At 41.3% G+C, this 26,665-nt stretch overlaps 1 protein-coding gene across 1 annotated transcript in view; it reads right to left on the bottom strand.

Moving 5' to 3' along the window:
* Positions 1-3,173: 3,173 nt before the first annotated feature.
* SEZ6L (seizure related 6 homolog like) overlaps positions 3,174-26,665 on the bottom strand; it is a 387,992-nt gene continuing 364,500 nt past the window's right edge. The window contains exons 13-17 of the mRNA XM_066604979.1: positions 22,159-22,353; positions 17,722-17,754; positions 14,601-14,715; positions 5,954-6,056; positions 3,174-3,309 (exon numbers count right to left, since the gene is read on the bottom strand). Coding sequence (XP_066461076.1) covers positions 3,280-3,309; positions 5,954-6,056; positions 14,601-14,715; positions 17,722-17,754; positions 22,159-22,353 — 476 coding nt within the window. The 3' untranslated portion in view covers positions 3,174-3,279. The remainder of the gene's footprint in view (positions 3,310-5,953; positions 6,057-14,600; positions 14,716-17,721; positions 17,755-22,158; positions 22,354-26,665) is intronic.

The raw sequence follows: 26,665 nt of genomic DNA, 5'->3' as shown, positions 1-26,665 counted from the left end.
TAGTGGGATATTTACCTTTAGCTGTGAGAACACTGCTAAGCCAAAAACATTAATGGTATACTGAGTAACAATGAATTTACAGATCAATGGGTCGATAGTTTTCATTGGTTTTCATATTGAAAAGCATTGATCCATGAATACTTGAGAATTTTGGTCATTTAGCCATGTATACCATATTAATATTACATTACATGTAGAGATGAGCGAGTATACTCGCTAAAGGCAATTGCTCGAGCGAGCATTGCCTTTAGCGAGTATCTCCCCGCTTGAGACGGAAGGATCGGGTGCCGGCAGTGAGCAGGGAGCTGCGGGGGAGAGCGGGGCGGAACGGAGGGGAGATCTCTCTCTCCCTCTCTCCCCCTGGCTCCCCCCTGCTGACTGCCGCTACTCACCGCTCCCCCGCGCCGGCACCCGAACCTTCCGTCTTGAGCGGGGGAGATACTCGCTAAAGGCAATGCTCGCTCAAGCAATTGCCTTTAGCAAGTATACTCGCTCATCTCTAATTATATGCAGTGGGTTGTTATTAGAGCACAATTGTGAAAATGACCTCCTATATAGGTGCACGTATATAGTTATTTATAGTGTTAAAGGGGTTTTCAGGTTAAATTCTACCAATGACCTATTCTTAAGATAGGTTATCGATAGTTACTCACCGGGGACCTGCCACTGGGCATCCTAGACGATCAACTAATTGTCTGGCCCACTGTCAATGCAGCAGGGCCAGATGTCATCATTGGAGCAGGAAGACTCCAAGACGGCTTCACTTCCACTGAAATCAGTGGGAGCCCTACATTCTATTACCTTTCATTTTCTGGCCCTGGTGTTGGAGACGGAAATACCGGAAGTGTAATAGGAGGCAGCACTTGATCCCAAATGGTGGGTACCTGTGATTAACTATTGATGACCTATCCGGAGGATAGGTCATTATTAGACTTGGCCTGGAAAACCTCCCTTTAACATTAAAAATAACTATATCCTGGCACCTATGTAGGAGGTCATTTTCACATTTGTGCTCTAATAACAACCCACTGCATGCAATTTTGTATTACTAAATAGATTTGCATTGCATTTTTTATGCTGCTCCCTTATTGCGCTGCCTGTCAAATCCCACAATTTCCATGTTGGCTATTTATTAATATTGCCAATTATATGATAGATGTATACTCGGTAGAATAAAGCCACCATAGTCTCTGGGCTGTATTAGGCCTTGCTCATACAGAGCAGCTGGCTGTTAGCAAAACCAGGAGTGGATCTATAAAGAAGTGATTTAAATCGTACCTATTATTTCAAGAAATATGTAAATAAATACATAGGCTTGTAGCTCTTAAGCCTCACATTGTATAGTAACATGATTTGGGGCACCATTGATATTTTATTGAAAAGTGCCCTAGAACTGCTGCACTCTTATAACCCATCCAGTCATTTTCAGGGGTTGGTATCTTTCCTAAGAGGTCTGCCAGTACTATACATGTGGGCACTTCCTTTACCTTAGTTGCCACCTGCACTTGCCCTGATTTGAAAATCTACCTCTCTTCACTCTTGGCACAACCATAACGCAGTTGTCCAGCAGACACAGCATAGTAGGCTTGTAGAAGGACAAGGCTTCATCAGGACGAATGGCTACTGTACAGTAATGTCTACTTACTGTACAGAGAAGATACAGGTGGGAAAAGAGGTGATATACTCTGTACCATGAGAACTAGTGTATCAGCTGAGGAAAGCAATATGAACAGGCTGTATATATAATATGGAACTCCCTTATGCTAACTAAGCCCCACCCCCACTTCCTATAATCTGTCTATTACTAGAGACAAGCTTCACTTAACAACAGGCAGTGGACAGCAAATTAGAAGGAAGAGCGCCCCTAGTGGTCAGCATTTTGGAGTGATTTTTCCATTAGAAAACATAATTTTCGGTAAATAAAGTGAATTTCAATTTTTCTAGTTATCACATAGGCTTGTTGAAACAACTGTGACCCTTTAAGTCTTTTTACTTCCCTGTCTTTAAGATCCACTTCTGGTATTGGCTAAAAAAATCCTGCAAACTGCCCTGGGTAAACCTGGCCTTAGAGCCATAGGTCCTTTTTTGTCTATTTGCCGGCATTTACCACGAATTTCGTCTTTAAATAGTGAAATGTTGACTTCATTGATTTACCATGCCTATGTGTTGGCTTTCACCTCACTTTTTTAGGAAATCATGGCCTTATAGTTATGGGATCTGGGCTACTACAATTAGTATGGTTACATGTTATCATTTCTCCTATTGTCTACAATTCATTTTGTACTACAGCTAAGCACACTTTACAATGATTGCACAACCTGTCTGGTCGTTTTCATGTACTACAGAGAAAATGTATTACCTCTAGGAATTATCTCACAACTATCACAGCAGACATAGTTCATGGGATATAATGAAAAAACAGATACCGGAGTGAGAAAAAGTTTGGCGAGAAGAACACAATCTAGGAATCTGGACTTTAGCAGGAGGGTCAGTTGTTCTATTCACTTTTGCCATGAATTTCAGAAGAGGCATCTGGGTAAAACAAAGTAGATGGGGGTATTAGAACAATGGCTGTTGGGATGCAAACCACTGAAATAGTGATAGAGGCATAAATGAAATACTATTTTAATTTATAGAACCGCTTGTTCCGGATCTTGTCAATATACACTTTTTGTGACTCCTCAATTTTTTATGATAATTGACTTTGCTCAATTTTATTAATTACGTCTCACTTTTGGGTACTATTTTGAAAAACTTCCCCCAAAAAGGTTGAAAATGTTTCCCTATTTGTCTCCAACACGTTGCAATTTTGTTTCATGTGCAATACTATAAAGTGCATAAGGCGCCATAAACGTTTGCTAATATCGTTTGCCAGTTAGTTCTATAGCACACATTAAGCTAGGATTCAAATGCTCGAGTCTTGAAGCAAATCCTGAGAAGCTGAGGGCTATCACTTTATTACCACTGCAGTTTTACTAGTTTTATGTTAGATTAATCCCGGAAGCATTAGCTGTCCTTATTCTGATGTAAGTTTTTACTTGTACCCTGCAACATAACAGTGTTTCCTAAAACACATCTAGTCTCCTAAATGTAAATGTTATAAATACAGAGATGGAAATCTTCAAGAAAGAGTCAAAAGGAAATACAACTAAAATACTAAAAGGTTCATTTCAACTCCACGTCGTCTCTGGATTAAGCACTGAGAAGGTTTATCATGTTGCAGAACTGACGTCTTGATTGAAAGTGTCCGGAGCTTGTATTCCTATGAAACCTCGACTTCTATATTGAAACTTCATATTCTCTTGTTTCCTGAAACAAAAGAAGCAGCATATTGAATTGGCGCTAGGACATTTTAAAGAGCTGTGAAAGCTCTATCAGAATAAGCATATGAGTATGATACCCTAATAGCACTAAATTAGGGGAAACAATTACTCCCAGTAAACGGCCAACCAACGTGCAAAAAAAGGAATCCTTCATGGTAATGTGGAGTGGCGTGATGTATCACACGATCTTCGTCTGCCAGTAAGCAGCTGTGCAGGTAAAGACTGAAGGCCGCAGTGCTGAATGAGTGATGCAGTCCTTTCATTCTTTGGATCTGCAGCAGTCCTAGAAATTCCCATCGATCATAAAGTGATAGCATATCCTAGTCATCAGCCATCGCCGCAGTATGTCATATGGGAATACATCTTTAAAGGCAAACACAATTCTGGGATGTACTAAGAGAAGCATAGAGTCTAGATCATGTGAGGTCATTATCCCCCTCTACTCTTCCTTAGTCAGACATCATCTGGAATACTGTACCCAGTTCTGGGCACCCCACTTTAAAAAGGACATAGATAAACTGGAGCAAGTTCAGAGAAGAGTTACCAAGATGATGAACGGTCTGCAAATCATGTCTTATGAGGAACGGTTAAAGGATCTGGGAATGTTTAGCTTGCAAAAAAGAAGGCTGAGAGGAGACTTAATAGCAGTCTACAAATATCTGAAGGGCTGTCACAGTGCAGAGGGATCAGCCATATTCTCAAGGAAAGACTAGAAGCAATGGGGTGAAACCGAAAGGGAGGAAACACAAATTAGATATTAGAGAGTGAGGGTGATCAATGAGTGGAACAGGTTACCACGGGAAGTGGTGAGTTCTCCTTCAATGGAAGTGTTCAAACAAAGGCTGGACAAATATCTGTCTGGGATGATTTAGTAAATCCTGCACTGAGCAGGGGGCTGGATCCGATGACCCTGGAGGTCCCTTCCAACTCTACCATTCTAGGATTCTATAATCTCTCTCATAGTGACAGTTTTTGTTTTAAGTCCAAGGTGAAATTAGTAAATCATCTAGATCAATAATGGATGTGGTGTATCATGAAATATTCACGTCAAATTGGGAAGTCCTGGATTACAAATGTGTTCTGGCCATGTGGATAGAATTTCATGAAGTTCATTCTGGCTTTGGAACGTAATCTATTTGCATAAAACCCCCAAGGATGATTGATCAAAGGTTCACCTGAGTTTGTAGAGAGAATAAAGCGCAACCTACTTGATGATTCAGCTTAAGGAATAGTGAACTTCATTTATCAAAACTGTGTAGCACAAAATCCTTACTTGTTACTTATAGCAACCAATCACAGTGCAGTCAAGGAAATGAAAGCAGAGGTGTAACTGGTTATTATGGCCAACAAAGCTAATTTTCCTGGCAATATAGGTAAGCAAAACGTTGGAATTTTGTTCAGCACCAAGTTAATATTCTATTACAAAGCTGAATTTCCTGCATTTAAGACAAATGGTGGTGGAAATACTTTAATACATATTCCTACTTAACCCCTTCCTGATCATATGACATAAATATGAAAGGTCATGAAGGGTGTATGGAGAGGCTTGGTAGCCGAGTCTGCTCCATATCCGGTGGCTACCAGCTGTCTTTGACAGCTGACATCAGTCGGCAACTGCCACGATCAGAGTTAAACAGTCAGCAAGAAGGGGTGACTTCTCCCCACACCCCATCAGCACTCCTGCAATGCAATCAGGGGTTCAAATGAGCCACACCGACAGCCTGGAGTCTATTAATGGCTATCAGGGCTGTCATATATAGATGCCTTTCAAGCACTGCCTGTTGCAAGGCTTTATGGGCAATATCAACCCCCTCAATGGTGGCAAATACGCCTTTTTACTGACTTTACTAAACTTGCACACACATCTTGTTAAGGCAGTGGCTTAGCTGACTGCTGACTGCCAGGCTCCTGCTCTAACGTCCAGGAGCAGAGGAGCCTCAGAACCTGGATGTGTAACCCCTTACATATGACAATTAATAGCAACTGCAGCATGTAAACAGACGATAGGGGAGGAGGCTCCTTTGGTCACCTATTAGTACCCCTCAATGCCATCACAAGGTAACAATGTATTCCCATGGCTGCTGGAGGCCTGGCAAAAGCCTTAGTGTCTACCATGTAACTTAGCCTATTTAGACTGCTGTCTTAGGCATAGTACAATGTACTACCCTAGCAATCAAATGATATATCTTCAAGTGCTCTTGAGAGACTACAAAATAGAGCCAAAACTTCAATAATTTTTAATTAAAAAAATACAGTTGAAAATAAGTAAATTTTTCCCTACAAACCCCTCTTTTTAAATGGCTAAAATATGTATTAAAATTTTTTTAAAAAAGCAACACACAATAGATATTTCCGCATTTGTAATGACCCAAACAATGAAACTATTTTGTTACTTATCTCACATGATGAATGCAGTAAAAATAATTTTCAAAAGTAATGCCACAATTGCTATTTTTTTGCTTGCCTCCCCAAAAGAATACAATAAAAAGCATGTATGCATTTACAGTGAACCATAATCATTCAGGTTCTTGTTGGATGACGGTAATCCAAATGATTATTGGCCGCGTAGAAGGTCCTTAAGACAGACTAAAGTATTGGTAAGTAAATTGAACACATAGATGGACACATACCCCAGTCTCATAGATTGGATTGTCGAACTCTGTCTCTACTGTTATCTGACTGTACGGATGAGAATACATAAGAGGAAGGCGAAGGCTGGAATAATATCTGCATCTGAAAAGAAAAACATAGGATTATTAGAAAACCCTGCTGTGCAAGAGAATAGAAGGACACAATATACAGCGAAGCTCTAGGGATTTTGTGAAATGTACATCTTGATTGTGACAGCTGTAACAATTGCCTAATATTTGCCATTTTTACCCCGTGACATCAACATACCGCATGTACCACATGGCAATGCTCCAGTCTACAGCTGTCTCTTGGGTTACTAATGTAGTAAGGGCTCATTCACTTCAGCATTAGGGAATTCAGTTTTCCTGCTCTGTTCGGGGGGCTGGAAAACAGCACCCGCTGCCTGAATGCCTTATAACAAAACAAATCTGCACCGAATGGTCCCTCATCAAATATAATGGGGGTCCGTTCAATTTCTGTCCAGCAGTCCGGCACTTTGCCAGAGATTACAGGAAACTCTTTACTAGCAGAAATAAGCGATGAAGGTTCCTAGTGGACCCTCCGACGCCAATGTGAATGACCCCTAAAAAGACTGATAGATAAGTAGGGCATCACGAAGTGAAAGACACCATTCTTTATTGTATTTCCTGCCTCCGCACACTTTGAGAACCCAAAAACATCACTTAGGGGACACATTTTGAAGGTTAAGCATTTGTTAGAGGAGGTTGTATGGAAGGTAAAGTCTTATATTGGACTGACCTCCTTGTTCAATTGTGTTAGTGTTCCATGTTTGGACACTAATTTCAGTGCTTTTACTGCATTTTTGTATTTCATAAACCTTGTAATTGAGCCTTATTTGTAGCAGCCGTATCTCTTGGCGTGCGGGAGGCTTGACGCACTTCTTTGCTTTTAGATTTGGTATATTGAATCTAAGTGTGCGTTTCCTGCATCCATTTAGGTGGTGCCAGTATTTCTAGTACTCTGTTATATTTGAAATAAAAGCACTAAATTCATGTTTTTTCTTCTTCCAGGATAGTACATTTTCATCTAGATAGGTCTTAAGGGCACAGGGCTGTTAGCTCTATCAGATTTCTTCATTTATCTTACATTATATAGTAATCTTTTTTGAAGAACATAAATTTGTAGTAGACTCAATGGCAATTTTTCTGTTTTCTCAGCACATACATAACAGAAGCAGCCATATTGTTACCATAAAAGAGATCGCTGTCTTGCCACTAAAAAACTAATGAGATTGTCCCGATTACAGATAGTCCCCGACTTGCGAACATTCGAGTTTCGAATTTCGCTAGATACGAACTATCTGCCCTGCACAGTATGATGTAATGCTATGGCATTACATCATACTGTGCAGGGACCGGACAAGCTTCTATCAAGCCTGATAGAAGCCTGTCCGGTCAGATCGCGTCTGCTAGGCAGCCGGGGGCCTTCTGAAAGGCCCTAGGGCTGTCTATGCAGAGCACCTATCAAGCCGTGCGCTTGGTGGGCACTCTGCATAGCCAGCCCTGGGGCCTTTCAGGAGGTCCCCGGCTGCCTAGCAACCACACAGCATCCTGCTATCTCATCGTGGGACGCTGTACGGGCCCCCCGTACGTCGGGTGCCGGCTGTTTCTTACAGCGGGCACCCGGCGGCAGCAGTTCCGACGAGCCGCGCCGCTCTTCAGAACTGTTAACACTTTAAATACCGCTGTCAGAGCGGTATTTAAAGTGTTAACAGTTCCGACAAGCGGCGCGGCTCATCAGAACTGCTGCCGCCGGGTGCCCGCTGTAAGAACAGCCTGCACCCGACGTTGTATGGAGCGGGATCCACCCGCGATCCCCTCCATACAACCATTTGTTCGACTTGCGAACAAAATGGACTTGCGAACAGCTTCCTGGAACGGAACCTGTTCGCAAGTTGGGGACCATCTGTACTGCATTCACACAGAACCTTAACACTTGTATCAGAGGCGTAACTTGAAGCTCCCGGACCCCGATGCAAAACTTGTAACTGGGCCCCCATCTATAATGCTTTACTCATAGTACTGGGTTACCTATATGGAGAAGAGAGGCCTTATGGGCCCCCTAAGGCTCCTGGGCCCGGGTGCAACCGCATCCCCTGGGCCCGGGTGCAACCGCATCCCCTGGGCCCGGGTGCAACCGCATCCCCTGCATCTTCTATAGTTACGCCCCTGACTTGTATGGGTCTTATTCATCTCTCCGGCATCACAAAGATGGCACTCCAGATTCAAATGCTTGTATATACTATATGTATTTCAGTTATATATGCACCGTGACAAACATTTAGGGCTCATTTCTACGAACGCAATTTCACCGCGTATTACGCACAAAATGTACGCCTGTGTAATACACGTTGAATGAGGTCAATAAATTTCGTTGATCCATTTACATTAGCACACATACACTGCGAGTTATAAAGATTGTAGCATGCTCTATTTCACCGCGTATTATGCGCATACAGCCCTACTGTTCTTTATGGGTAGCATATCCAACTCTGTCCATATGCAATACATTGAGACAGAGCGGGGAATTAAAAAAAAACAAAAAAACAAGTCCCACTGCACATGACAGCCCACGTGAGATACTCTGCCCTTCACAGTGCGCTACTGCTGCCATACGCGCCAATAGCCGGCTCACCGCCAGCTCCCATGGCGGTATAATGCTGACTCATGCGCTCACTGTTTTACATATATGCCCATGGGAATGAGCCCTAACAAGCTATGTTTCAGGCTAACACAAAAGTAAGTCACAAGGACTGAATTGGCTGTTGGCATGGATCATTACCCCATTACAGTGCAAGCGATAATGCCCACAAATTGCCATGGAATACCCGCAGCAATTCCGCTAGAATTCCACAATGGCCAAATCTGCGGATTTGGCAGTGTTTTCACTTGTGGAAACCTTGTGTTTCAAAGGTTGAATCCTGCAGTGTGATTCCATAGCATAAATAGATGTTACAGAATGAGAATCCGCCGCGTTTTACAAAAACACTGGATTCATTGCGGAAAATATCCACACCATGTGAAGGAGATTTTTTGAAATCCGCATGGCTTATACTGTAAATGCTACAGAATATCCACAGCGATTCCGCTGGCAGAGGTCCCGCAGCGGACCTGTGAAGGTGGCCCTATGGATTCTAAATGGTTACTTTATAGAACATCGGCTTCCATATACAATATATTATCACCTATAAAACACACAAAAGGGTTTTTGTTCACAGAAGGAACAGAACATCTGAGTGATTATTTCTCAGGAGGTATTGATGTTGTTCCCTCTGCCTCTGAATGCAGTCACTCAAATGTCTATAGAAAAGTGCTTTTGTCTTAGTGATCCTTGCCTTTATTGCTTATGTCAGTGTAATGTAGTCATTGTGTATGTGCATTACTGTTTATTACCAGCAAACCCGTAAATAAGTAGATTTTTCTAGCTGGAGATAGAAGGCGAGCGGCCTTGGACATAAACAGCAGCAGCTAACATCAAGAGATCAGAACAGCCTTGAATAGTAGATACTGAATAACTCGTAAATTTAATGCATTCCCCGCTGACAAAACATTCTGCGCCAGTAATAACATTACTACAGAATAAGACAACAGACTAACCAAAAGAAACTTTTTATCATAGTGTCATGTTTTTTTTTGGTTTAGAAATGAGAAACAGTTTTCTTTTCTTTCCCTCAAATTTTAGTTCCTCCTGAACAAAAAATACCTTTTAGTTGAACGCATCAATAATAATTATGTGTTCTGAAAATATGCTGGAGAGAGAGATGAGGGGACTCCTTGGGGCTTCCCTTTATCTCCCCGGGCTTTCCCTTCATTACTGGGGACTCTCTTCATCTCAGCGCAGCTGCAGGGATTCCCCTGCAGGGGAGATGGAGGGATTCCACAGCAGCGCGGCTGGAGGTGTTCCCTTGCGGGTGAAATGTGGGGATTCTCCCACAGCCATGGCACCAATATGTTCATCATCCCTGTTCTGTGACATCATTGTGGTCCGTAGGCATTAGCTACTACATCATTATGTATATTATACCTGTTTTATGACATCACAGTGTGCAATTACCTTTTTCTATGACCTCACAGTGTTTATTATCCTTGTCCGTCACTTCACTGTGTTTAATTGTCCAGTTTAGTGGCATCACTTTGTGTATTCCCCAGCATAGTGATACATTGTACTACTATCCCTGTACTATGAGATCATTGTGTTTTTATTCCTGTACTATGACATCACTTTGTTGTTATTTTTGCACTGTGACATCACTGCATTTATTATCCCTATACTGCAAATTTACTTAAATCTATAGTCTCTCCCATCTGTTATCCTACAGAACGGAAGGCATTCACTTGGGTATACTTTTCCTTGTTCTTGGAGTTGTTCCCATTGTTGATGCAGAAAAAGAGATTTATGATAGAATACCATAAGGGTTTATTCACACGAAGCAGAAGTGCTGCAGATTTTCTGCAAAGGACTTGGCTGCCGAAGATCTGCAGCATTTTCTAGTATCAGCAGTATGGATGGTAGTTTTTTTGAGCTTGGTAAAAAACGCACCACTGAATTAATTACATTTATGCATTTGTAGATGTTGTTAAAAGTGGCCTTTTTTGGTCACTTATTTCTATCAGTCTATCAGGCATATTTAGCAGGCATTTTTTTCTTACACAGAAGTTTATAGGAAAACATCTGAAACAAAAATAACACACCTAGAGTCTGCTGCATTTCGAAAAATATGCCATGGAACCAAGCAAATGTACAAAAATGGAGGAAAAATAGCACCAAATAATGCACTTATTGTAGTACATTTCTTAACTCGATCTACAGCTAACATCTGACTGCAGTGTTTTTGCAACAAAAAAAAAGTATCAAAAAAAGGATTTTCCCCTAAAATCGCTATGCGTGAGACTACTAGTGAGTAACTTCTATATTTCTAGCCATACAGCATTTATTAGAAGCCACATTCATTGCCCTGGGGTTTTTTTTTCCTGCCAAGCTCCCCCTATTCTAAATATACTGGCACTTTGATAAATGTAATACTGTTTAGCAATCAGCAGTACACAGATTGACCAGCAGATGTCAGCATTTCAACGCTAATGTCCAAGATTTGGTAAGAAAAAGTGAGATCCAGGCTGGAAACGTAGCACCGATTGTCCGTACATTAGAATACCTGATCAGTATTCAGCCTATGGTTTCCAAGTTCATTTTTTACCATAGATCGGTACTACTCTGTAATCCTCATACACTCAAGACACAATGTATCATATACTCAAGACTTCTGTAATGTATCATATGTATGTAGGCTTATGTATTAAAGTCTAGCTCTGTTACATTAAAGCTTAAGAATTTGTTTAATGCAGATGTTGCAATAGTAAGGTTGCAGTGTGGCACAACTTTGTGTCATGATGTGTTACTGTAGTTAACACAAGGGCTGGACTTAAATCTCTTACATTACAGAAAAGAAAGCTTTCAGGGACAAATTGAACTCTGCTACCTCTGTACCGTATAGCCATCAGAATATTGTAGTAAGTACATAGGTGCTATATGAACAGATTATGTATGCTTACATTAAATAGATTTAATTTTGTGCATTTTGTCCTGCCCTCTATAAAATTTGAAGTGAGTTCCCATTGGGCATTTACTTTGAATTCTCCTTGTCACAAGTACTTTGGCTATAAATGACTGAATGCTATAGGGCTTCTCCTTCTCACTCACTCCCCCTCCCTCACTCAGTGTCTTAATAAGCTAAATGTAATAAGTAACTATGGGGTATATCCTCAGAGGGAACATGGTGTCAGTCTGAGCCTCTGTCATCGGCACTCATGTCAGTTGTTGATGGCTCCTTAAAAGTAACTGTCTAACTCAGAAGTAACCAAACTTTATTAATATTGGATATAGTTTTGCAGAACCTGAGTTAGGTGATCTACCGTGAGACCACGCACAAGTGGCACGCAAAGGGCACCACATCATTTTTTGCATGTCCATTTTTCAGACACTTCAGTGCCATTGTAATATCTGTAATAATCCCTACACACTGACAATTTTTTTAGGTCTGTATTGAAGGCAACAAGTATAATAAAAAAAAAGTTTGGTACGGTGTTAGCCAGTAGAGCAAAATGGGATTGTTCTCGGCAAGAGAAACCAAGTAATCTTGTAGATGTGATAGCTTTTAATGTCTAACAAAAATACATGATGTTAATGCAAGCTTTCGAGGCAACGCAGGGTCCTGCTTCAGGCTTTTTGTTTAAGTCTGAAGCATAACCCTGGATGGGTTCGAAAGCTCGCTATAACATCATGTATTTTTGTTAGCCATTAAAAGGTATCACATCTACAAGATTACTTGGTTTCTCTTGCTGGAAGCCAACAAGTGAACAGGCTGCTTGACTAACATTAAGCTCTACTGGATCCCTGTTCTAAGATCTTCAGGTAAATTGGAATCTACTGTTTGGTTACCACTGGTTTCTAGCTGTCAGTCATTGAAAGTAAAGGAAGTATATGCAGAGTTACTCAACATTGTACGTAGATTTTAACCATGGATCATTTTATATTGTGGATCAAATCTGAAGTTCGCATTTAAAGGGAGTCTGTTGGCCTGAACACACTGTCCAAACTGTAGGCATCATGTTATAGAGCAGGAGGAGCTGAGCAGATTGATATATAGTTTTATGGGGAAAGATTCAGTATAACTTGTAGTGTATTCATTTATATCTCTGCTCATTCTGAGCTGAACAGTCCAATGGGCGGAGCCATCAGTGATTGGCAGCTACCCCTATATGTACAGTCATACACAGATAGTTGTCAGTCACTGATAGGACCACCGACTGGACTGTTCAGCTCAGAGTTAGCAGAGATATAAATGAATATACCAAGTTTTACTGAATCTTACCCCATAAAACTATATATCAGTCCGCTCAGCCCCTCCTGCTCTATAACATCATGCCTGCAGAATAGACTGCATGTGCAAACTGACAGACTCCTTTTAAGCAAACTAAAGTCCACATGATTAGTGTTTTTTTTTAAATATCCACATATTGTAACCCCTCTAGTATGAGGATAAGACTAATCACAAGTGGCCAAAGGAGCCTACAGAATTTTATCCTCATTGATGTGTCCACAGTTATGTGGATCTATAAAGATATGGAATACTATCTCCCATTTCCATGCCTCATTTCCCAGAGGAGCACTGCATAGCCTATACGTGTCCTAACCCAAATTGGTGGTGTCCACAAGGAAAAATTTTATTTCCCCAGACCCATGTTAAAGGTCTCTCACCAAGCCAACTCAGCCAATTCTGATGAGGGGCAAAAACCCAGAAACAGTCTGCCTGAAGATCGGTGCCTTTTGCTTAGGCTGTAGGCACATGGCTGTATGCGGGTTGTGTCCGAGAAACTCAGGTACAGCTCGCTCAGACAGTATATCCATGTAGACCCATCATTGTCTGGTCTACATGGATGCTGCACATTGCATGTCTTATTCTTGTCCTTGAAAAGGAACAAGAATGCAACATGCAACATTGATCCGTGTATGTGAATAGCCTCATAGGCTATAATGGAGTTGTGTGTTGTCTGTGTTATACACAGAAAGCAAATGGCCTAAAGCATGGCACTGTGCCTTATGGATAAGGCTCTGGTTTGGCTTATATTCTTAGTCATGTTGCATGCATTGTTAAAAATTCAGACGTTGACTTATAGGAATTCTACCTTCCAATACATGGTGCTATAAAGCCATTGGGCCATTTCTCACTTGCATACGCTATATAAAGATGTCCACATGCCCAAGGGCGTAACTATAGGGGATGCAGGGGATGCGGTTGCACCCGGGCCCAGGAGCCTTGGGGGCCCATAAGGCCTCTCTTCTCCATATAGGGAGCCCAGTGCTATGAGTAAAGCATTATAGTTGGGGGCCCCGTTCCAGGTTTTGCATTGGGGCCCAGAAGCTTCAAGTTACGCCTCTGCACATGCCCCTACAGTAGTGTCATATGGGTGATCAGCATGCTAGCACAATTAACTGATCTATGTCAATACTAACAATTTTCAACTAGGACAGCACTGTCAAGTACAGCATGATTATAAAGTAAGACATTTTGGTAAATGTGATTTGTGTGAATGCTGTACATGGCTATAATTCTATAACTACAGTGCCATCCATAAATGCTAGATGGGCCCACTATGGAATTATAGTAATGCACTAAAATGGAATACTGTACAATGCCAACATACACAACAAAACAAAATCATGACATTTAAAGGAATTCTCCAAGTTATATTGAAAAAAAAATTCTGGCCTTGCAGAAAAACAATAAACTAGCCTATACTCACCCACCTTAGCACCCCGCTACTATAGCACTGCCTTTCGGTTTACCCTGCCTGGGTCAGTTTACAAGCTGCTGAATCAACCTGTGAACAAAACATCACAGGCTGCTGCAGGCAATCAGGTTTGTGACTGGTTGCAGCAGCCTGAAAATAATGCATAGGTGGGAAGAACCCAGAGGCAGTGTTGAAGCAGCGGGGAGTGTGGAGATATCAACTGCACCTAGTGCATGAGAAGAGCCAAGCCTTGTAAACTATACTCCTACAAAGCTAAAACAATGCTTTTCTGGATACTTTTCATTGTATAGTGATGAACATTGTCTGCTACAATTACCTTGTTATGTAAATGTAAGCTCCACCAAGCAGCACAGAAATGATCACTACTGGGATGAATATTGCTAATGCCATGTTCCCTCCTTCCAAGGATGTTTCTGCAGCTGCTTCTGCCACTGGACAAAAGAAAGAATGTATGTTTTACACATTACATACATGGGCACACGTATTCACAACATACTTACAACCCTATCTCATATGCCCTAAATGAAGCGACAGACTGCCAATTCCTAGGACCATTATATAGTTGGTTTACACCAAGAAAGTCTATTGAAAGAGCAGTTATCATTGGCGGTTTTTGCATGCTATGTACTCCAACTCTGGGAATGCTGTAAGTAGGTCACTCACTGGTCATAGGACCTCTGGGCATGTCCCTACTGACAGATCAGTCCATCTATACCAATTAGCTAAAGCCACAAGCCGCTTCAAGTGGAGCTCTTGGTTTGAAAGAAATGTAGTGAATCCGCTGAAAGAAATGTACGCCTGATTGACCTCAATAACGCTCTGCTATCTCTGCACTTGTCGTTCAGCTTTCCCTCAAATGGACTCAACAAATAAGTCGCTAAATAGATTTTTTTGAATACTTGATACAGGAAGACAACCCCGGGATTTATGTCTAGAGGTCGTATTCTCTTATTTTATAGGGAACACATGCTATATATTTATAGACTATTTTATCCTGTAATTATCTCAAGCTCCATTCACACAACTGTCAACGTCTCTCTCAATAGTCCTACCTGATGACACAGCTTATTGTGGTCAAATCTATGCATATCACAACACATCCCCAATAGACCCTTAGATAATGCAATGGAGTCCACTGGGTGCCATTGGAAATAGTAATACAATGCATCCGACATATTGTTGTGGCTTTGGTTATGAATGGATGCCACAACACAGATGTGAACGTGGCATTATTTTTTCGTATATCTCATATATACAAGATATGCACAATTTTAAATATCTTTTGATATGTCATTAAGACAAGTTAGAGGATGTCATTGTTGGAGGTTCAGGAGCAGTCTGATGTAGAACAAAGGGCTTATGGCAAGAACTGTGTCCACCTGCTTTTAGGCCCGTTTACACGCAACGATTATCGCTCAAAATTCGTTCAAAGGATGTCTTTTAAGTGATAATCGTTGCGTGTAAATGCTACCATAGTTAAGCTTTCGGCCAAACGATGACTTTTAGTTAAGCATAAAAGCCATCATTCGGCCAGCCAGCTGAAAACAGAGACCACACGCTATGATTCTCTATGGGAGCCCTGATAATATTGTTTTCATATGCTGTCCCGTGGGAGAACAATTGAGCTGTATGCGGATAACAGACCACCTGCTGTTATTTGCATACAGTGAAGGTAGCTTCATTTATATGCAAAGAAGCTAATAAGCTACTATTAGGCACTAGTGCCCATTAAAATGCAGCTTATGCAAAATGATTTCTCAAAACTGTCACTCAAACTATCTTTTGAGAAAATTTTGAGCGATCATTTTTGTGTGTAAATGGGGCTTTACTTAAAGATTTCTGTGAGTGGATCTGATAGGGCATTGTAGTCTAGTTGAATTCAATGTGAGCGCCATCAGCTTCACGCAGAGATTTGAAAATCCTAATGAAGTCAATAGAAGATAAAGGGATAAGCTACTTACTAAAGATGAGCGAGAATACTCGGTAAGGACAGATACTCGAGCGAGTATTGTCCTTACCGAGTACCTGCCTGCTCGCCCGCAAAGATTCGGGTGCCGGCAAGAGGCGGGGAGCGGCGGAGGGTAATGGGGGGGAGAGCTCTCTCTCCCCCACACTCCCTCCTGCTCACCCCCGCCGGCACCCAATTTTTTGCGGGCGAGCAGGCAGGTACTCGGTAAGGACAATACTCGCTCGAGTATCTGTCCTGACCGAGTACGCTTGCTCATCTCTAGTGCTTACCAAAGAAATGTGGCCCCTTTAATATTTAAAAAGTAACTGTTCTTTTAAAAAAACTTTTGACATGTCAGAGTGATGTCATAATTTTTGACCATTGGGTTCCTGAGTGCGGAGATCCTCGCTGAAATGAAGTGGCTACAGCGCTAACACGAGGGATGTGCCTCTTTAGCCATCATCATTGCCTGGCGGTTCCTCTTGGCAGCAGAGGATGGAGGCATCGACTTCTGTGGACATATATGTATTCAACAGGCAACGATGATAAAGTGCTCAGGTGAGCGCTGCAGTGCCTTCATTTCAGCAATCAGCGGGTGTCTCAGCACCCAGTCCCCACTCATCAAAACTTTTACATGTTGCTGTGACGTGTCAAGGGGTTTTTGAAAGTGAGGTTCCTCTTTAAAGGTCTATATAGCCAGCAATGGTTCATTAAATGTACCATGTAAACCCAACTTAATAGACTTCAGTCTTTTCCTTATGTAATGTGAAAAATATGTGCATAAATCACGAGAAATATAAGACGAAGACCATTTATATTAAGTTATCCCTGTATGTTAATCTGTTCTACAGCAATGTGTACCTCACTAGTTGGACCCAATGGGAAATGTCTCCATGTGTAAAGATGGCAAGAGGCTGCCTTTGTTTTTATAACTCTAATCACTTTCTATGGAAGATTTTATAATAATAAACAATAGATAAAAAATATAGTAAAACTACATAACAAAAAATAGAGAGTTTTTATGTAAAATATAGGAAAATAATTAGATAGTAATCTTATATAATAATTTTATAGGGAAGTTTTTAGAATTGACCAGGATTATAGTGTGAATAGGAGAAACAATCGAAACAATAAAGTTTAATGAAAAAAACCATGGAACGCAATGCATTCCATGAGAGCTCCGTGGATAGACAAATGATAAATAAATCACCCTAATTGAAAAAAAAAACCACGCCCATGATTGATTGGGAAGTGAGCCCCACATACATGTTATCCCACACTCTAAAAGGTAGCATATATGATAATGCTTGTATGAACTTGAAAAAGACACATTGTGTCGAAACGCGTTGTTTTAACAAGAATAAATAAGATTGGTTTTCTGCCAAGGTGCGGGATAGTTTTTATTTTTATTTCTATACTCCACTTTCTATCCTGGGGATCACAATGGTGAGGTTTATTGTAGCACATGCAGGCACATGATGTCACTTACCTTGTAACGCATGTTCAAATCTGTCTTGTGTTGCTATTAAAAAAAAAAAGGAAAATAAATATCACATTACCAAAATACTAAAACACGTATCTAAGATCTGCACCCACTAAACTGACACGGGTACCACTGTGTAGGTTATTCTGCTCCCTAACTCTCTGTTACACACACTCCGTTTCTAGAGATGGACATTACAGGACAACAGGCAGTGGACTGCAAAATAGAAGGAAGGGAGATTTCTAGTGGCTAACACTTTAGAGGGATTTTTAGATTTGCACTTTTGGTAGTTAGTTATCACATTGGCTATTACATAAGCATAAGTTGTTTAAAATGTTTGTGACAATTTAAGAAACACTATCAAAGCTAATATATGGGGGGGGGGGGGTGTTCCTGCTGTATATATGAGGGGGGGGGGGGTGTTAATATTTATAGCTGTGGCTTATGTTAAAAAAATAGTTTGGCAGCCTTCTTTAAAATAATTCTCCAACTTTGACAACTATGTTTCAATCTACATGAAATGTTGAGTAACTTTTAGCTTTCTTGTTTTATGCTGATAGGTTTAGGCATTATTCGATCTTTTTCTTCAGTCATGTGTGCAACTGCTTTCAAAATTCTCACGATTGCCCTTGGAAGCAGGCAGACATGTAACTCTTCAGTTCTGCTGTCACTTGAGATCTCAAAATGCACTAAACGTTTCCAGCAAGAAAAAAAGAATAGTTTTAAATGTATCTTTAAATAGGAATAAAACAGAAATCACCTTGTAGATATAACTCATTGCAAGATAATGAAGGTAAAGTATTCATTTAGTTTTTAACTATTCCACATTTTTCTACATATTCATCATTCATGTGCTGTAAAAAGAGGTGTTAGACCCCCACTTCTACAAAAAATGATTCTTCATGTGTCTTGGCAGAGAGATCTAGAGAATTATTCAGCCTTGTTATCTATCTAAGAGGGTGCACAGTGGGTAGGGGGTCATACACTATAAGGCCACTGTTTTAGTGACCAATTTACATTTCGGTAGTGTTCACATGGTCTTTAACCCTTTGCAATCCAATTTTGAATTCAGGCTTTCCTAGGGGGCTTTCTCTTTCTGCCAGTATACAATGGCGCCATCTGCAGGATAGAGCCAGAACTGTGGTATGGGACATGCTGGAGAGGCCCCCGACAACAGAGCGGCCAGTAATCTACAGTAAGAATACCCTGCCGGACGTCTTCTGACATCGGAGCTGTACAGCCTTCAATCAGAATGTCTTCAGACGTCAGACAGTGGATTGGAAAGGGTTAAACTGACAGATCCACGCCATATTCTTTCGATGCGGATTTTAGGCTGTATTCACATGGGCGAGTGTAATTTTGGTCACTGTAAAAAACTGACCATTTTCCATGCAATTTTCATGCATCTGTGTATATGGTCCCTAAGTAACATGCATTAAACTACATCACACTTGCATGTCCTTGCATGGCACCCAAATGCAATTCATTTTTTTAAAAATGCTTCCTAAGGAAATAATCGGCGATTCTCGAAGAAGAATCTCACAAAAATATGACGTGCAGCAATTTTTCAAACTCGGACGATTGGTCCAAAGGGAAAATCGCAAGTGTGAAGTAACCATTCAACGGGCTCTTTTTCCATGCGAGTTCTATCCTACTTGTACTTGGACAGAACACGTCAGTGAAAATCACCCATGTTAATAAAGCCTGACAATTAAATCCACAGCAAAACCTTGGGGTCGAGACTTGGAGTTCTGCCACAGATTCTCATGCTGATCAACAGATGGATTCAGCCCCAGTCAGCGGGGTAAATCTGAGTGTAGCTGCACAATGTAGTTTTCATGCCAAGAATTGACACGTTTAGGCCTCATGTCCACGGGTAAATTAATATTTAAAATCCGCAGCGTTTTTCCCGCACGCGGATCCGCGCCCCATAGGGATGGATCGGACACCCGCAGGTAGTAAAATACCTGCGGATGTCATTTTTCCCTTCAGGCGCGGATCTGCGTGCGGGGAAAAATCCGGACATGCTCCATTTTAGTGCAGGTCTCCCGCGGGGACGGCTCCTGCAGGCTTCTATTGAAGCCGTCCGGATCCGCGGAACACCCGCGGCGTGCCGAGCACATCCGCCAGGCCTGAGAAAGAAGATCCGTCCGGGAAGGAAGAAAGAACCGCAGTATCCGGAGAGGTAAGTTTATTCTTATTTTTTGGCCTCATGTCCGCGGGGCAGGAGGGACCCGCTACGGATTCTCCATGAAGAATCCGCGGCGGGCCTGATTTTGCCCGTGGACATGGGGCCTAACTCTTTTTTTTCACTACCCAGATTTCAATACCGGCACTGTATGAATGATGCTGAAGAATTTCTTAGCAATACAAGTCATTCAATAAAATGCTAAAATGGTGCAGAATCTGGACCCAAATCTACAACGCGATTACACCGTGTGAACTAAGCCATACCGTCCATTGAAGATCATGTAATATAGGAATTTTCAACATCTTTTAAAGATTGGTATATCTTTTCTATAATATAATATGTTTGTGGTCAGTGTTTGGTGTTCACTATTTGCTAAATGAAGCCAAAAATTGCATCAAGTCTTTTTTTTCAGAACCAATAAATCAACCAGAACGACAAACCGCAAATGAAGACTAAGGCTCCATACAAAGAAGTAAATGCATGTTCCTGGCTGTCGAATTTAGAAGATCGTATAACATTGTGGGTGTCATTTATCAAAGTGTTACTGATTAATGAGGTTGTTCTGGCTGCAGGTTTAGTCTATTTGAATGGGAGCTCCGGACAGAACAGCCACATTAAGCGATAATGGAGTTTGATGACTTGTAACTCCTCCTATTGCTCTATATAAATACTCAATAAAGAACTCAGCAGGGTCAATTACACTGAAACACTGATGCTAAAAGATGTGTTGAAAATGTCTCTTGTACTCTGTTACTCTCTATTCGTGGCAGATTATGGAAAGAAATATGACGGTTTTCTTGATACATATTATCAGCCATAATTTACATATCTCCCAATATTTCTTTTGTTAGATGTAATGAATACACCATAAATTCTTGATGCCATAGTAATTAGTACAAAAGACATTTGAGTGCATTTAAGTTGACTTTTCTCTTAAAAGTTTTGATAACTTGATAGAATAGCATTGCAATTTGTGTATAATAAAACGATGGCAGTTTCTGATATCAAAAGCTTATATTGTACCAGATGCTTCACACTATGTTATCGAAAGCAGCTATTGCTAGGTAACAAGTGACTCTAACACAGACATCTGTTTAGTATAACCTGGCAGAATCTCTCTTTTCATCTCTACTGGGTGACATGAAATGCATTGGGCGTTGAAGATACCATCTGCTCACAAAGATTATTGTAGTATACAATAATTTGTTTTTAAGGTCCCTTAAACTTCAAACTGTCAAGCAGTAAATGACTAAGATGAGTTGACTGTTCTTATTCGAAGAGGATGACTCAATAGGTCTCTAAGAATCTCTTTGCTTCATAGCTCTTTGGCATCTCAAGTCTTATAGGGTTAGTCGAAAAAACTGCTAAGAAAATGCAAGCAAACATGCAATTCATTTGATGGTGGAAGGGTATTCTCCTGGCTTGGATGGTATAGATGGTATCCAAGCCTCCTTTTTGTTGGATTGAATTGACAGTAGGCAGAGACAACTAGAGTGTATAGTAGAATGGTCATGTTAAAAATACCTTTGCATATCGGTATAGGACACCGTTGAGACTACACCAGATGGACGCCCAGATCTCGCCAGTATGCTGGAGATGTCTGGTTAGTCCGGGGACAATGACCCACATATGGTGGGACTGCCCCCCAGTCAGAGAGCTGTGGAAAAACGTAGAACTTCTCTATAACAACATGACCAGATCGACGGTGTCCTTAACAGCCAAGATGGCCCTCCTGCTCATGTTACCAGGGTCCATGGCAAAGATCAAGTCGGAACTGCTGCGATTGGTGATTCTGGTGGTCAGGATGTCTGTTCCTGGTCTGTGGCGCTCCACATTCTCCCCCACAAGGATTTTGTGGACTGAAAAACTCAACATGCTCATGAGATATGAAGTAGAAGGGCCACGGGAGGAGGGCAAGAGGATCAATTCATACGAACTCTGGAGACCATGGATAGCCAAGAGATCTTCGTCTGCCTTCGAGAACTGGCTAAACACGGGCCGCCTTGATCCATAGGAGCCTGCGGATTCGAGAGAGCAAGGTCTCCCCCCCTCCTTCCTTCCCCTCAGTTAGGTTTGTTTTCCTTTTTTTTGGTAATGGAAATTTAACATACTCTGCCACAGTTAGAATAGCATTGCGCAGAGACATGATGTAGGCATGTTGCGACTGAAAAATACGGGCGGATCAATGTTGTGAAGTACCACTTTGTTTTAATTGAAAATGTTTAATAAAAACTGATTGAAACTAAAAATACCTTTGCATATCGGAAGTGGTCCACTCCATTGAGATGGCTGTCCTAGGATACATTCAATTTCGACTTCTCCCATTAATTCAAACCCTTCATAGCACACAAATTTGAGTGACTCTCCAGGCAGATAGAGCCTCTTATACAGTATCTGATAGCCATTTTCTGGCAAGCCAGGATTATCACAAGCAAGCGACTCTTCAGCTGTAATGACATGCACAAAATATTAATTTAGCATAAGAAAATAATTAGCCATAGTGTCTGTAATACTGAGAAAGATTCCAATTCTTTTAGGTTGGAGAATGGAATACACCTTGAATTATTACCTCTGGGATAAAGGTAATGATAAACTCTTCGGGTGCCACAAATGGCAATCAGTTGTGCTACCTTTTGCCTCTCTAATCTTTTCCCTTTCCGAAATTATTCTGTGATCAAAGTTGTAAATAAATCTGTCAGGTTTAGAGATGAGCGAATCTACTCGGTTCGGGTGTTTTTGGACTCGAGCACCGCTTTTTCCGAGTAACTGACTACTCGGACGAAAAGATTCTGGGGGCGGGGGGCGGCGTGGTGGAGCGGGGGGTAGCCGTAGGGAACAGGGGGGAGCTCTCTCTCCCCCCCCCACTCCCCTCTGCAACCCCCCGCTCACCCCCGGCGCCCACTGAATCTTTTCATCCGAGTAGTCAGTTACTCGGAAAAAGCGGTGCTCTAGTCCAAAAACACCCGAACAGAGTACGCTCGCTCATCTCTAGTCAGGTTCTTTCTTACCAGACAATTTGTCCATGAACCTCATTTTATGATGAAGGTGGGGGTGGGGAGTGATGGGATGGTATTGGGGCACTAACATCCTTAAACTAAAAAAAGGTGCAAAAGGGTAAAACCAAGCAATTATCTAGAATGGCATTCTCTGCTATATAAGGAGCATAGCCCAAACCATAAAAAAACAGAACCAGTCTGTTATTCCTTACTACCAAACTGTACAACTGGCACTAAACATCCTGCCAGGTAGCATTCTTTTGGCTTTCACCAAACCAAGATGCATTTGAGACTGCTAAATGTAAAGTTTTTTTGTAGCTATGCAAATGGTTACATTGTGAAAATGATGACACTAGTATGATACACTATGATGCCATTATATAGAATATACACAAACACAATAGTTCAGACAGCGCCAACGGATATTGAGCAGGCTCCCCAATGTGCTTTTTTCCTATCCTCCGTGAAGGAGGAGAGCTGCAATGACAGTAAGGGGGGACTCTCACCAGGAAAGTGGATCCCCAATAAGAAAACAAACAGTAGGTTTTAAGTAAAAAGGATATGCGCTCGTGGAAAAAGCAGTTAAGTAGTGCAGAATGCAAAAAAAGTCCGTTCTGCGAGGGACGGAAGAGATATACAGTAGAATGGCACTTACTCGGGAGGAGGGGGGTGTATAAAACAAGAAGCCCCCTCCTTTGTGTGCTGACTCCTCTAAATCCTCTCAGTTGCGGATGGTACTTGCAGAAAGCGAGTTGATTTATCCAGTTTTATTTATATAAAATCAGCTTACAGGTAGGCAACGCGTTTCGGTGCGACATGCACCTTTTTCAAGCCTATGCGTACATATATAAAAGGGCAGATTTACTCACATTTATAGGTATCAGAGTATCACTTTCGTTCTGTGTGACCACGCAACTCCAAAATGAAACCAATGCATACAACGCCACGTAATACATCCGGATAGTGCGGCCACGTCACCAAACGAATCATGTGACATACACCAACCTATCACCATAGACTCCTCCCTCTGGAATTACATAGCTCCACCCACAAAATGGAGCTACACACAGAACGAAAGTGATACTCTGATACCTATAAATGTGAGTAAATCTGCTCTTTTATATATGTACGCATAGGCTTGAAAAAGGTGCATGTCGCACCGAAACGCGTTGCCTACCTGTAACCTGATTTTATATAAATAAAACTGGATAAATCAACTCGCTTTCCGCAAGTACCATCCGCGACTGAGAGGATTTAGAGGAGTCAGCACACAAAGGAGGGGGCTTCTTGTTTTATACACCCCCCCCCTCCTCCCGAGTAAGTGCCATTCTACTGTATATCTCTTCCGTCCCTCGCAGAACGGACTTTTTTTGCATTCTGCTCCACTTAACTGCTTTTTCCACGAGCGCATATCCTTTTTACTTAAAACCTACTGTTTATTATATAGAATATGACATAATAAAAAATACATAATTAATTTTTCTTTAATTAAAACTTAAATCACTGCATCTTTTCTTGAATTTTGGAATATTCTATTAAAACAGCAGATGGAGAGACGCAGTGGTGGCTAGAATGTTATCAATCTTTCTCAGAAAAGATTTGAGCACAATTCTAGCATGTCTACTTTCTCACAACTGCTATATTAAGTGAGGCAGGAAATTACAAGGACAAAAGGAAAAGTCAAATTTGTTGGCATTTTGACACAGGCACCGTATGTAATTATATGGGTGTTTCCTTGTATTGATTCCTTGACTGTCTCTTTGATGCAGCAAACATTTTGTGACAGCTGCAATCAATGCATTCAATAGATCTGCTGATATGACAGAGGGAGAGTGTTGGCGAGTCACCTCTAAACAAAGTAACAATGCATTTTCCTCTTATATCACTTTTGGCTCGCATGGACCATGCGATTCAGCTTTATATTTGACAGTAGATAATGTTAGCTTCATATTACAGAGCAAACACCCATTATATTGATCACAGTACAGTGCTGTGGAATATGTATGTGCTACATACATGAGGAGAATACAGAAATCTAAAAATGTATTTAGTTGGATTTATGTTACTCATGGAATAATAGGCTATAATTCATAAACGTTGCTGTTAGGCTAATGCAACATTCACACTAGCATTTCTTCGACTGATCTAGTTTTGAAGTGGTAGTGTCTCTTCAATAAATGAAAATGGCTCAGTGGTTAGCACTGTTGCCTTGCAGTGCTTGGGTTCTAGGTTCAAATCTCATTCATGGCAACATCAACTTAGAGAAACTGCCATACAGCCATCACTCTTGGTCAAACTTGAACTTACGATTGAAACACTGCAAGGCAGCAGTACTAACAACTGGGCCACCACACTTGTTCTTTCATTGCGAGAGAAATAGAAGAGCAAGAAGAATGAACACAAAAACCCAGAGGTTCCAAAGAGCATCTCATGAGCTGCCCTGAATAGCATAATACAGACAACTCATTGACTCTAATGAACATTGCGAAATGTCTTAGGGGCTATCCAACAATACATTGTTTTTGTCAAAAGCCCAGTGCCTTCAAAATATGAAATAGAATGTCACATACAGAATTAAATAAGTATGTACCTGCCTGATACATATTTCCACTCTGTTACTCACATTGGTGAGCTTTTCATCACTTACCAAACAGGACGGTCAGACCATGTGACTAGCATTTCTTTTTGGGAAAGTATAGTTCTCAGAAGCACCTGTATCCCCTCCAGGCTGCCAGCATCATCTACCTTTATGTATTTACCAGTAACACCACTGTGTCTATGCATTGAAGTAGTTATTTGGAGTTGGTTAACCCTTTGTCAACCCCCAGAACTTGAAAAGAGCAGGAGCCAGTATTTATATAGTGTAAAAAGGGGATGAGAAGCTAACCAGCAGAACCTGAGCTGCCACAAAGTGTGAGGGGGGGGGGAGGGAGGGAGCTCTACAAAACGGGATGTGATAAAACCCATGCAACTGTACCTGTACATATGAAAGGTTAACATTTTGTTGGTGGAGAAGAGAGGGAGCTGAGCTTACTGAATACAGTGGAGAGAGAGCAGAGACTCGGCCTGCTCTTCACGTGCTAGCCCTATGTGCTTAAGGAAGGGACAGAGCAATTACATAGGAGTAAAGGCAGAATGAACTGAGAATGCTTGACCAGAGTAAAGAAATACTGGAGAACCTGTCCAGGAGCAAACAAAGCTGAACAGAGTATGTGGATGGGATGTTTGTGGGGGAAGGGGGTAACTAGTCAAGACTGGTACATTTTCAAAAAGTATTTGCAATGTTTCATGATTTCAGATATAGAACACTCTGAATAGCCAATCATCTTGGGAATACTTCATTCATTTCACTTGTGATGGAGCTAAATAACTGACTGCCAGGTTTCCCCAAAAATAACAACTGATCACTGGGGACCCAGTAGGCGGATTCTTTCTGATCAAAATATTCTCTACTGGCCCTTCTACCAAGAAGGGATTGCCCAAAGTGGAGAACACCTTTAAGAACCTGATGTCAAGAAAACTTGTATTAAATCTATCAGTTTTCTGTATGTAATGAAGATAATTCTTCCACTTTCCATAATGTTGGAACATTTCATGAAATGAAGTTCCAGTGAGTGCTGACAGTCAGTCATATTAGTCCATTAAGCCCTATCTTGAGTGCAGTCATATTGATTTAGGGAGTATCTAGTAGAGGCCCATACTTGTACTACTCATACCACTCTTGAGCTTTGCTCACAGCCAATTACAGGCTGAGGACAGTAGC

This window comes from Eleutherodactylus coqui, chromosome 5, assembly GCF_035609145.1.
Source record: "Eleutherodactylus coqui strain aEleCoq1 chromosome 5, aEleCoq1.hap1, whole genome shotgun sequence".
Classification (NCBI taxonomy): domain Eukaryota; kingdom Metazoa; phylum Chordata; class Amphibia; order Anura; family Eleutherodactylidae; genus Eleutherodactylus; species Eleutherodactylus coqui.
This window is presented reverse-complemented; position numbering and strand designations above follow the sequence as displayed.